General features: G+C 37.3%; 1 protein-coding gene across 1 annotated transcript in view; it reads right to left on the bottom strand.

Moving 5' to 3' along the window:
- ACAD9 (acyl-CoA dehydrogenase family, member 9) overlaps nt 1–12,632 on the bottom strand; it is a gene marked incomplete at its 5' end in the record, with an annotated part of 22,525 nt that extends 9,893 nt beyond the window's left edge. Inside the window, 8 exons of the mRNA XM_009578883.1 lie at nt 610–685; nt 2,164–2,237; nt 2,862–3,036; nt 3,400–3,478; nt 5,317–5,417; nt 6,833–6,939; nt 10,167–10,268; nt 12,539–12,632. Coding sequence (XP_009577178.1) covers nt 610–685; nt 2,164–2,237; nt 2,862–3,036; nt 3,400–3,478; nt 5,317–5,417; nt 6,833–6,939; nt 10,167–10,268; nt 12,539–12,632 — 808 coding nt within the window. The remainder of the gene's footprint in view (nt 1–609; nt 686–2,163; nt 2,238–2,861; nt 3,037–3,399; nt 3,479–5,316; nt 5,418–6,832; nt 6,940–10,166; nt 10,269–12,538) is intronic.
- Nucleotides 12,633–13,959: the final 1,327 nt, after the last annotated feature.

The raw sequence follows: 13,959 nt of genomic DNA, 5'->3' as shown, positions 1-13,959 counted from the left end.
GCTGACAGTGTCTTTCTGTTGACTGACACTGCAGCCTACACCGAGTCAACCCCTCGCTGCTTCGGAAGCAGCAGCTTGTGAAAAACACCCTCAAAATGACAGTGTTGCTTAAGTCTGGGAAAAGGCTTTTGAACAAGAATCTGAGGTGTGAACCTGTGCTCTTAGACAGGGCACGTGTTAGCAATAATTGATTAGAGGGATTTCTGTTACTATTTTGGGTAACTATTGGTAGAAACCGATTTTATTACTTATTATGTATAAGCCTTGAGCCAGTTATTCAAGTTGGAAGTTTTAAGGGAGAGTATGCCTTCTAAAAGCAACAGTATAGGTTATTCTCTCAGTAAGAATATTTTACCTCAGAAAAATTCAACAGAGGCAGTAACTTTCCACTATATGAACGGAAAAAACTTCAGTGTTTTACAGGCTTTTAGTGAAAATTTAAATAAAAATTATTTTAAAGAAGTCAAAGCATGTTATGACTGACAATATAGCGATGTTGTTATGATCAAGACTTGTGTTACTACTTTGAATTAACTGCATTATATACCTTATGCAGATCAGGGTTTTTTTGCATGGCATCCAGCAATCCAGAACACCTAAGTCACCCACCTATCAATTTTTTAATCATTCCAGCAGATGCACTGCCCATGCTAAATCTTCCACCGTTTAGGATGTTCATGGCAACCTGTGGAGAAAGTGAATGGGTTTTAGGCACTGTTGTTGCTGCAAAACTTCTCCTTAGGCCACGATGGTTTCTGCTACCTTGCTTCATGTTTTAGTGCTTTCCCGGGTTTCATTCGTCCCTGGAATACACCTGTCCTGTGACACCGGCCCTCATACTGGTCAGCATGGCATTCAGCATCCCAGCAATAATGCTTCAAAACTAGGCTTTTAAGGTGACCTACCACATCTGATTTCGTACTTAAAACAGTTTTCAGATACTGATGATCCAGTGACCTGGAAGTAATCCTCTATTCAAAATACATTAAGGTAAAATGTAGATAAAAATGTATTTATCTGCAACTAGACAAACAACATTCGAACTAGACAACACTGCTGCAGTTTATCAGATGAAGAAGAAAACCAGAATATTGTTTAATCTGTGTACACAACAGCCAAATATAAAAATCTTCTCTGCAGCTGACCTGCGATGGGTGCTTTCCTGCTTCAGATGCCTTTCAGCAACATACAAGAAAAGGGAACAAGAATGGAAAGTGTAGAAATGAAATACAGATCAATAATGTACAAAAACAGACTTTGAAATCTAGTATTACTGTTTCTTAGCAAAAGAAACATGGGTGATTCAGTTCAAAGACTCTTAAGAAATTTAGCCAGAAGTCACTGTTCCTACATTTTAATTTGTGATAATTATCTGAAGAAGAAACCATAAAAAATCTTCTTTTAGTATGTTTACTACATTGAAGAAAATTATTTCATTTAGCATTTAGGTCTGGACTTGTCTGCTGCAGAGGGAGTAAGGAAACTGAGAAGGACCACCAAGAACAGTTTTGCCAATCCACACGTCACTCTCAGAGAGAGCCAAGTGACCAGCGTTATCTTTATGGGTGTCACACTTCTCCGATGCAATGCCAGAGGCATTGCCAATGAAGAGAAGCCAATGCCAGAGGCAGCCTGTCAGTGTACTCCTCCCATTAATTGCTTGTGCAATAATCTAACCCTGGCAAACGATCTGACGTCCATGGGACTTTGGACAGGATCTGGACTCTCCTCGAACCATTTCCTGTTACACTCATTTCTTTCTCTCCCCTTCTACATTGTCCACAATTCTGGCTGTAGAAAACAGCAGAAGACATTTCCCTGATTCAGTTCAGAAGTTCTGTTGAAAAAGTTGCTCCCTTTTCTGAAGGGAACGGTATACCATGAAAAACATGAAAAAGTCAAATAGTGGAACCAGCTCTGTGACTGTATTGAGAAGAAATACATACAAATCTGAGATGATGGCACGCTTGTGCACTGTGGCAGTGAAACCAATTAATACAAAGCACATAAGGTAAACGGAGAAGCCTGTCCTCCAGTATTCTTCAGTTTGGCAATGTTCATTATTGCCAGTAAGGAAACTTCAGTACAGAACTCCCCCCCACCCGCCCCAAAAAGTCTCCTTCAGGCTTTTAAAAATCATCAGTAGTTATTTTTACTGCTTACCTTAAATCCCCCTCCTACTTCTCCAATTACATTCTCTATAGGCACCTTTGTGTTTTCAAAATGTACTTCACAAGCTGAAACACAAGAGTTAATAGCTCTTGAGTTATTATGTAGAAATATTTAAAAGACATTCAGGAACATAATTGACTCTTTTTGTAACAAGAAGTAAAGTTTTCCTAATGCACTGTTTATGACAGAACTACATATGCTTTGCCAAATAAGTTAGAATTTGGGAAAAGACTGTAGTTAACATCAATTACTGATGTAAAATATTCAAAAGATAATTAATGTACATTGTATGAACAGAGAACTATAGTTTTGTCTCTATTTTAAGGAACTGATACAGCAGTCAAGTCCAAATGATAGACAGTGAAAAACTATAATCATCAGTAAGCTTAAGAGCTTATGAAAACTTTTTTCTAGATTAAAGCTACTTGGTTATCAAATCTTCCGAGTAATTTCTTTCACTGCATAGTTAGGGAAGCTTCACATGTGCAGAAAAGAATTAGGCAATATGGATTTCTTATTTCAGACCCTGCATTGGGAAGGACTCATAGGAAAAGCTAGGTAAAGAAACATGAAACTTACACTGTTATATGGAATAGATATTGATTTGCTTCTGAATTCAGATGATCTAAACAAATTAAAACATTAAAATATTCAAACAATTTCTGTTAACAATTTTAAGCGATTCTTACTGTTGGATCCTCGAATGCCTAACTTATCCTCAGGTTTCCCATGGGTGACTCCACCAAAATCCCGCTCTACGATGAAAGCAGTAATTTTGTCTTTCCGTTGTCCATCTTTATCAACAACCTCTGTCCTAGCAAATACTGTGAAAATATTGGCAAGGCCACCGTTTGATATCCAAACCTGTTTTGAGAGAGGAGAGATGTATAAGAAATGTATTTGTTCTGATTTTGTCAGCACTGTTCCTGTTTCATAATAGACCAGCAAAGAACAGAGTGGTGAAAAATTGCTGCTGCTTCCCTTAAAATTCTAATGAGTGTTCTGCTACTAGTTTTGCCTCTTGTGAACACATTTCCAAGGAAAGTTGACCACATAATGGTAAGTTTAGAGCAACTATAAAAATAGATTGTAATATAGATTTGAATTAAATTAAAATCCATGGTGCATTTTCACAAAAGCGGACTGACTGCAATGCTGCAAAAGACAAATATGCTCTCTATAACTTGTAACAAAAACCTGTTGTATTTCCAGTCTGGGAGTGGATACCTTGGAGCCATTTAATAAGAAGTGTTTCCCATCTTCACTGAGGGTCGCTCTTGTCTGGATGGATGCAGCATCACTTCCACTAAAAGCCAAACAAGTTATTAATGTTTAAAGAAATAAACACGCTTTTAAAAACTACATCTTTTTTCCTCTTCCCATCCTTTAAAAAGGAATGTTTACAGTTGCATTAAATAGTAGCATATAAATTTTAATTCTTAACTAACAAGAAACTTACTATTCAACAGCTCTAAAGAAATCTACTTCTACTTAAGTTACCTGAGGGGCATTTCTGCTGATTAATACGTATGTTATCAATCTTACGATCTGACCAGAACGTTCAGAATGCCACGTAAGCAACTTTTTTGAGCTACACGTTGAGCTATGTGAACATACACAATCAAGTTTGTGTATGTTCACATACACAATCAAGTTTGTGTATGTTCACATACACAACACAGACAAAACCAATGTCTAAGTTGTTCCTCAAAAATTCATTCCCTGGTTTTATATCCTAAGTGAAAAAAGGCTCAACAGAAATGAAAAATAAATAACGTGACAGTCTCCATCAATGAGCACTTGGGCACATCAAATACTTTCTACAGGAGCAAAATCAGCAGGTGAATTACAACAAAGCAATCAAAACCTTACGTTCTGTGATTGAAAGTTCACAAATCACCACCTTATTACATAACGTAACAAGAAACACATAATTGCCCCCTTGAAAGAAGTTTCCTCTTCCACAAATGAAAATGCCACAACGACTCACTTTGGGCTTTCAGCTGAAGACAGTTGTTAAGTTCTTGGAACAGCCAGATCTCCGCTGGTATTTTAATAGGGTTAGATTTCTAAAACTCAGTTCTAAAAATGATTGCTTCTGCGCCCTAGAACTAAGGTCTCTAAGAAGACTGAAGTTCTAAGACTAGCTATCTTTTTAAATAATACTGGGCTAAATAAAGACGTTAGAAGAACTTCAGAACACAGTTAGCCCTTGGTTTTTTCCTGTGTTTTACTTCCCTTCCACAGATCGCTTTGTTAAAATATCTGTGCTAGTTTACATTTTACCTGCAAGTGGGATAGCTTTTACAGGGTCAAAAACTGGCTTAGGACTCTTGAATAAAAACCATCCCTGATGGCTGGGAGGTATCTACAGCACGGCAACATGAAAATCAGCAAGTAAATCAAATGCTCATTGCAAGTCATTCTAGCAGACAAGAATTCAGAAAAGACAGTTTCAAACTATAGTTTTGTATGGACAAGCAAGATTCAACTTCAGACATTCAACTGGTCTCAGTCCTTCCATCAGTTTCCTTTATAATCATGTAATAAACCATCTGCCTGTATGTTTCTAAGAAAACTACCTCTTCTGCATTAACAGAATTTGCAACATTAGCAATAGTCAATGAATAAACGTAATAAATGTAACTTGATCTTTGAAATGAAGTTGCTGCTACAAAGATGCCTTTTCTGAACCCTAAGGAAAGACCAAAATTTCTTCCTATTATTTTTGGTAGCTCCTTCAATACAGGCTTTTATAATTTTGCAAAAGAACTGGAAGCATCCTAGAACAGTCACAGCACATTATTTCTAACATAGCACAAAGTATCCTTTCAATTCATAGTCAGTAATGCCAGAAATTAAGTGGATGAATTCCTGGGATGGGAACAACAACGGTTAGTGACTTCATGGAAACTGCCATAAAGAGCACATTGGGGAAAGATGAATTACATGATCTGAAGTGTACCTTTTTTTTTTTTTTAAAAAAAAAAAAAAACCAAGACCTATATACTCAAGCCATAGGCACGAAATAATAAAGATTTAATATATTAACCAAACAGCCACTGTAAGGAAGAGGAAAAAAATAAAAAAAACATTTAGCTGTTTTGGTGCTTTCTGAAGCCTTTATGATTACAAACCCAGTACCTTCCAGGTTCAGTGAGACAAAAAGCTGCAATGTGCTCCCCAGATGCCAGTCTAGGCAGGTACTTTGCTTTCTGTTCATCAGTGCCAGCAATGAGGATTCCCTAAGTAAAGAATTAACAGAGAACTTTTCAGCATCAACTTACGTAAAAAGAAATGAAGCTGACAAGCTTCGCCACGTTCAGGAAGCTTAATTTGCAAATTTTATGGCATAACAGGAGACAGTTTAATAAACAATGGACACTATTATTTATCAGACATTAAAATACGTCACTTATCATCAGTTGTTCAAATGCCCAAAGGAAATGGCTTATCGTTAAGACTGCCTTCTTGGGTAGGTTTCACTGTATTTATGTTTAAGTGAAGACTTAATTGTTGCTCTGAAAGGTGCTGAGATAGTCCTTCCTTTATAATTTGTCATACCTTCATTACTATCACTGTAATAATTTAATAACACAAAAAGCAGCAATTTTCAAAGCTCCTAATCGGAGAACAGAACACGCGATTTACTTAGGTTCCAAATTATTTCATTAAATAGGCATTCAACAACTTTTTGTGAGAGTGCACTTATTTTCATTATCTCTGTATTTATTTTTTTACAGTGGGTTTCTTACGAAGGACAAACAAAATACAAAAATACATGATAAAGCTAAATAATCAACGGTTAAATAGCTAAGATACAGTTACTCAACAAAATTAGGATTAACGCCAACTGACTCAAACTGGCCACAGCAGGAGAGTGACAGCAGTTGTGTCTTACACTGCACTTCTCATTAGACTGCTTTACAAATCACCTCAGCTCACTATCCCTGCTCTACAGACGGCAAAATTTTAAGTAAGGTGAGGAATAAATACGTATTTTTAATTAGCATTGTCTGCTCAATTCCATGAAGAATTTTTTGTTATATGAACTTACTCCTATTTCAAGCTTCAGACTACTCCCATCCATCCACCATAAAATGCACTAAAAGGTAGATACCTAAGGCTATAATATACAGAAAACGGGTTTAAAATTCTCATGCTTGCTAAGCATTCACATGGAGGTACATAAAAACGTTAGAAGCTTCTTGGCTAAGTTTTCTTCTCTAAGCTCCCCCAATACACAGCCTCATTCAGCTAGAAAAAGCTGCATCCTTCTGAACTCTCTGCATGGCTGTCCCACCTCCCCATAATTTTAGCCCCCCCCAATATTTTATTTATTTCAGTATTTATTATAGCTACTTTTATCAAGTTTGCTCAATTTAAAAAACTTGGGATCATTTAAGGTTTTTTTCCTAAGAATTATTATCTCAGTGTTTCCTGGACTAATAATGTTCTTGTGTACTTCATATTCAGTCTTCATGCTGCATGAGTCTTACTGGAACAGGAACAACCAACCTGACGTCAGAACGTTCCACCCGATTTATGCTTCAGCGGTAATTCTTATTTGTTATACTCACACCCCAGGTTTAAACAGACTTCACCTCACCTTTTCTATGCAAGTTGTGTAGAACTACTTGACATGAAAGAAGAGCATTACCTTAAGCCCAATAGCTTGATGAGCTGCCAGAGTCACTGCGATAGATCCATCTAAAGAAGTGATTTCTCCCAAACGTGCATACATGGTATTTGATAGACCAAGACCACCTGGAACAAACACTACGTCTTATTCTAAGTAGATACCTTACAATTTAACTTGCCCCTTCCCCCAAAAAAGTCCCTTTTAAGTACAGAAACATCAAGAATATAACACTGTTAACTGGGGAGCATCTTAGTATAGACTGGATATAGTATGTCCACAAATAAGTACCACATTGCTGCAGTTGTTCCAGAAGAATGCATTTTGAAAACAGTAACTTTTTTGGTAAGCATGAGTTGTGCTGAATTTAGTTCTATTCAGAAAGCAGATGTGCTTGTGTTCAGGCATGCATGCACACATAGCAAATACAGCGTAATCCATCAAATAGTAGAAAACGAGCTTGTTTAAAGCACTCTATATGTGAAAATGGTAAAAGGTTCAGTATAAAAACTGCTCTAGTCTGAATTTCTGTGCTTACAGGATAAAATGAATTTTTTGGTGACGTTTCCAGGCTGTGTTACAAAGCCAGACAATTAACCCGCATACAGCTCTGCGGCTGACCGGCTGCAGCCTCAGCAGCAGAGGAGCAGCGCTGGACAAGTCTCAGGACAGGGCTGGGCTGGCACAAACACAGCCAGGCTGTCCCAGCTTCACTGCAAACCGGGCAGAAAGTGAGCTAGACAACAAAACCGACACAAAATCGTTTCCCAATCCTTCTTCCAAACTAAAGGAGGATAAAATACAACACTTCAAAAATGTCTTTAATAAAAAATTGTGAATGTATCAAAAAACAAACTTGACACTAGCACATCCTTTTTGGAGGAATGTTGTGATCTGCTGATGCAAATACAGACTATTTGTAAGGAGCCTGAAAAGAACAGATAAATCAAAGCTGCATCTGTATGACCCTAATGTTCAAGAATTTTATGTTGTCAGGACTAGAAGTCCTGCTCCCCGTAATTTAAGAGTATTTTATATATTACTGCTGAATAAACAACTTTATCTAATCAAGATAATCTTTTGTCCAGGTTACTAATTTTCTACTTGGGACAGTGGTGTAAGTCAGGATAATGAACACCTTATTTCAGCAGATGTCTCAATACTCCTACTATTTTATGTATACCGAATAAATGCAAGAACAAGTCTCCCCGATACCATTAATTCACATCACTGCCTCTTACACCCTTCTCCTTCAGAGCATGCTTACATGAATTAAAACTCCCACTCCTATCTATACACACGCTTACTTCTTTTGCCCTTTCTAGGAGGCACTGGGTTCAGGATTCAGCTCGGAGACTACTGATGACATGCACAGTAATTCCAGTGATGCCCACCTTAAAGAGAGCCACTATTCCATGATTTACATGCGCTTCATTTTTCCCATTAATGTTCTGTGTCTTAATGCTTCTGGCAAATATGCCACCATTACAAACTATTATGAAAAATATCATGCAATGAACAAAGCACTGAACATGTGTGACTGAAGAGTTTTAAAATATGACAAGCACCACCATCAAAAATACAGCAGTTTTAAACAACAGAAGCATACTATTTATGGTGTGTTAGAAGCGTATTATTTATGGTGCAGAAAAAAGTAACTTGCTTAGAGTAAGGTGATTGCTTTCCATCTTTTAGATTTTATCCAGCGTACATGTTTACAAGACAACAGGACTATGATTTTCTACACGTATGCTGAATGGATTGCAACCTTTTACAAATTGGAAGCTGAGAGAGTATTATTGCACAAGCTGCAAAACAATACAAGATCAAAACAACAATAACATTTTATTAAATTAAAGTATGATTTCTAAGTCAAATACATTGCCTTTCAGACTCCTTAAAAAAATAAACAGAGTGGGAAACTTATTTCTAGTTAATCAACTGTAAGTTACACTTCCAATGTCATGATGCTTCCTAACGCTCTGCTCCGAGTTCTGTCCTTTCTTCTCTGCTTCCAACACCTCCTGTCACCAACCTCCTGTCTTCTTCCAATAGATTTCTTAACTCCTAAATACCTCTCTCCCTCCATCTGGGTTAAGGTGCTCCGACCAGATCTTTCTCCTCCCCAGGCACTATCCTGAAGAGAAAAACTTCAAAGAGCTTGCAAACCTCTTTTCTATCTTACTCTCACATCACCCTGCCTAGTTCTGAATACCCATGAAAAACCTTTAATACCATTTCAAAAGCATTACTGAACAATTAATTAATCAGAGATCACATCATGTTACAGTACATGCAAGCTGTCCAATATACTTTAATGAATTTGTATATAAACACTTTATTTAAAGAATTGAAATCAGTGCAGCACAGCAACACTAGTTATGTTGCCTAATACAATAAACAAAAAAGATGTGACAAAAAAATGCTACGAAAAATAGGGTATTTAACACCAAGTAAATACTGAGGTATGTCTCCATCTTTATATAGTATTATTGTAATCACTGAAAAAAAATATAGTTTCACACTATTCTCTTCAAAAATTAGGTACCTTCCCCACTGAAACTATCTTCTGCAGATGGTCAAACACAGTTTTGTCTTCCTCTGAGCTGTTCTCTTTAAAGCCTCCTTCTTTTACAATAGAAAATAGACAATGCAACAATCTCATTTCTTTATAAATTTCATACAAAATATTAGTTTCAATCCCAATTTTTATTTTAACCATAAGAATAAGATCAACATTTTCTTGAAAATTCCTCTGCAAGTTTAAGGGTTAATCCACTTGAGGAACTAATGTCTCTGATCTCAGTTGGCACTATAATGTCCTTTAAGACATAAACTTTTTGTTCAGTATTGCATAGGAAAGATTTTATACCAAAGCTATACTTTTAATAAAGAGACATTGTACTTTTACACTTCTGTATGGTCTAACACATTCCCATCTGCCAGTGACAGCTGATACCTTTGATAGATCAGTTCCATGAGACATTGCAGTTTGGACCCAGTATAATTTTAGGAACCATCAGCAAGAACTGCAAGTCCCACAGAATGTCAAGCTACTCTACTGCATCCAAAAAAAGAACAAAAAGGAAAATGCTATGCCAAAAGGAATTTACACCATCTAAAATTAGTCATCTAACTTAGGCGCCCAAGGTAGGAGTATGCAGAGCTCCCTACAGAGCCAACAGACATTCTTGGTGCCCGCATCTCTTTGTGAACTAGGGAGGAAGCCTCAGCTCCTAATTTAGACATCCAAGTCAAATGACTACACATGGAATAGCACAGACATGTTTTGCAAGACCCCAAAATGCACTACTTAATAGACTACTGCGTTATTCTTTTGTGATCAGTTACTCACCATATTCCTCTGGAATCTGCATGCCAAAGAGACCCAAGTCCTTCAGTCCTTTTAAAGTTTCAGGTGGGATTTTTGCATCTTGATCAATCTTCTTAGAGTCCACTACAAGTACAGAAGGTTCAAATCAGAGCCATGGTCACGGCGTGCTATGAGTTAGCAGCAGTGTGGTCTCTAACCTAACTCTCAGTCTGAGAGCGCAGACCTGAAGAACTGAAATAACTTACAGAAAAAGGAGCTGCTGGAGCATCGCATCCCTCCCTGCTGTCATTTTCCTCTAGTCTTCTGAAGCATCTTTAGAAAAGACATAGTGCTTGTTGCACTGGATACAGACATACTTCTCATCCCTAACTCCACAAGAATTACTCTTTCTAGCTTTAGCCTGATCTCACTGACTGTCCCGTCTGCCCTCCTCCCCTTGTGGTTGGAAAAGTCTCAAACCCTAAACTGGCTTCTGTAAGACTAATAACGCACCGGGTTGGTTGGGGGCTGTTTGCCGCAGCCTGCCAGCCCAACCCGTCCTCCTCCCCGCAAAGTGAAAAACGATGATTTTTAGCCTTTTGATGACAATGACACAGACAAGTCCTAACCATTGCAGCAGGAAGTCCCAATTCTGTTTCTGGAGAACAACGCTTCACTTAAGCAGTCCACCTTATTACGCCATCAAAGTCAAAATACAGAACCAACTGGAAGGTCCCAAGAATACTGGTTATGGCGGTAAAGTCACGACATACACAGGAAAAGGACTTGGAAGTGGGAAAAGTCTGGTTTTTATTTCATTCTCTCAAACATTTCTATGTGTACAGGCTGTGCACATGCATGTTAGCAGATGCCATGACTGGAATAAGCAAAGTATTTCCAGAATTTTCTATCTGAACAATATCAAGGAAATGCTTAAAAAAAGAAAAAGTACATAAATGAGTTAATTACCAAAATCTTGTTCTTACAAGTTACTAAAATTTTTGGGAGATTAAAAGAGTTGTTCTATACTATGACAGTGAAAATACACGAGAATTGTATGAAGCAGCTCAGGAAGGCTGTAAGCTACAGCAAAAGGAACGCAGGCCATCTTTCCAAAAAGTACACAAAAAGAAGTAACTCTGCAAAAGCAGTGGAGCTTTCCTAAAGAAACCTCACATTCATCCCAGTTAAATGACACTGTAACTTCTGCATGAAATAAAACGGGGAGAGAGCTAAACATTCTATCAGAGACATATTTGTGGTGTGTCATCAGCACACACGTTCGGGGGAGAAAAAGGTGGTTTTTTAACTCTTCCTCCATTATGCCCATACAGACCTATCCGTGGTGTCTGGACATTGTCAAGCTTCATAATGACGCAGCTGAGATGAATTTCCTTACCCAGTGCCAATCATATTAAGTTTCTAACTGCTTAAGGCTGCTCTCTCAACCTATTTTTACCACACCCCTAAGTTACCCTGAATAACTAAACAGAAACAGTTGTGAATTCAAAGAAAGACGAGCAATTTCCACCTTCAGTTAAGACTATAATTTGACATTTTTATTCCTCCCTTAAACATCAGGTTTTTTTACTCGATAAATGATGTTCCCCCACAGAGCAGAGAATTAAAAAATGTAATCTGCGTAAATTCTGTATTCACTGTCAGCGAGCAACGTTACAATTTTATCGTTAAAATTACCTGGATCTCATAAATTGTGATCTGTGACAATCACAGGCTTCTTCAAACTCCTGCGGTGTTGGGCAATCTAGACCTACTATGGAAATCTGAGACGATACTGTTTAACCGTCTCAGAAACTGCTGTCTGTAAAAAACAATTTTCTACAATTGTTCTAGAATTGGCTTATCTATTGCACCAGTAACAGCAGAAACACCCTGCAACCCTATCTGGAATGCATATGGCTAATACGACTTTTCCTAAATAGAATCACTACTCTAATGCTGAAAAAACATAAATGCTTTTGATTTTTCATAGCTTCTCAATGAGTCATCATTTATGAATATCTCTGCTGAATTTTGCTAAAACCAGTTTTAGTATAGTAGGACAATTAAAAAGCTTCAGAAAAAATTCACAATATATGAAGTGGTAAATAGCAGCATTCAACTGAGCTAAAAACAATTTCAAATCCTACCTCTATTCCAGAATTCTTTTATTTCCTGTTTTTTTCTATTTTTTTTCTGTTTTGAAGATTTATGTCTTCTCATCAGCATCCAAATACTCCATGTAAACAAGCCATAAACGAACATGCCTACAGAACCAGCAGCACTATATGACTAGCCATAAATGCATAAAATAACTTAAATATTTTAAGTATAATAATCTTATTCAACGGTTATAGTTAAATCATTTTGTATTCACTAAATTACTTGCATGAATAAGAAACTACTAACTATACCTTCTTCACTGAAGAATTTTTCTACAGGTCCTACAAACTGGTTGATCTCCTGTAATTCTTCATTGCTGATTTCTGGATAAGGGAAAACTTCTTCCTAAAGTAAGAGGCGAATTTTTACTTTTTCTTTTTTTTAAAAAAAAAAAGCATGAACCATGCAATTGAAATAAAAACTAAAGAACATATGCCTTTCAAATACTAGACTCTAAAAGACTGTGAAAATTAAGAATTGTGGAAAAAGTTCAGAAACAGAAACAGCCTTATCTGATGAAACCCACAGGACTCAACTTTACTACATACCAAAACCAAATCAGAAGGTATTACCTGAAAAACAGAAACGTTAGGGAGAAATAAAGAGATTTTAAGAACTACGAGGATGCAAAAAACTTTCATCAACACGAATTCTGTCAACGTAATCCTATTTTGGGATTAAAAGAAAACTAGTTAATTTTAACCTGTATCAGAATCAATATACTGTTATAATGTTTTCAAAGCTCAGCCCACAAATGCTGTCCCCTGGAAACACACAGCACCTTCCACCTGTTTAATGGCACAAGTACAAAGGTTAGTGAGTTCCATACTGCTCCTTATCGTCACCCTGGTATTTTGGTCATAAACTGGAAGCAGTATGACCTGACAGGCTTGAACAAATAAAAAAATCCAAGCAACTAACACAAGAACTGAAAGACTACATGAGAAGCGTGCTTCTAATTTTTATCATCTTTCCCCTTTTAAATAGAAGAGTCTAGCTCTGCCCAAACAAAACTGTTCATGATAGTCTGAAGAATCATGTCAGCTCTAAAAATTCAGGATCTAGTAAACACGGTAGTTTTTCAGAAAACTGTTGTATTGAACTTTGAGAGGAAAAAAAAGACATGTATGAACAGGGGTTTAATGTGCTGGAGTCTGACTGCTGTCTGTCGTAACACTTTCCTTGACAAGGTCTGTTTTGGGAGACTTTATCGTTCAACTCATTTCAGTGGATTTGAGTTATTCCTTCTTTCGATGTATTTAACCCTGTAATCTCTGATAAAAGCATATGCCAAACCTTAGATTAACAAGTACTGTTTTAGTACAGCGCTGTATCTCAAATTTGTAACTTCTTTGTCCAGTGGCATCTCAAAACACAAGAAGAACTTCAATCTTTCCTATAAAACATTGCAAGCAAAAGTTTACATGAAGTCTTGTTCCTTGAAGTAAACAGAGGATAAACTGACGTAAGTTTTGTGGAATGCAGCTGCTGAATGCCCAGAGCCCGATGTAAACAGACACCTGTGTTTCTGCAGGGGATTTGCTAGGCTTGCAAGAAGAGGCCACTGTGGTTTAAACTAGCCCTTCCGATGCTGGTCGTTCTCGAGCATTTAGAATTACATCACGCACTCTGGGTGCACAGGTACAAACAGATCGATCCGGCTTCAGCTGCG

Source organism: Fulmarus glacialis, unplaced genomic scaffold, assembly GCF_000690835.1.
Source record: "Fulmarus glacialis isolate BGI_N327 unplaced genomic scaffold, ASM69083v1 scaffold23725, whole genome shotgun sequence".
In the NCBI taxonomy this organism is placed as follows: domain Eukaryota; kingdom Metazoa; phylum Chordata; class Aves; order Procellariiformes; family Procellariidae; genus Fulmarus; species Fulmarus glacialis.
The sequence above is the reverse complement of the archived record's forward strand: the minus strand, read 5'-3'. Positions and strand labels throughout refer to the sequence as shown.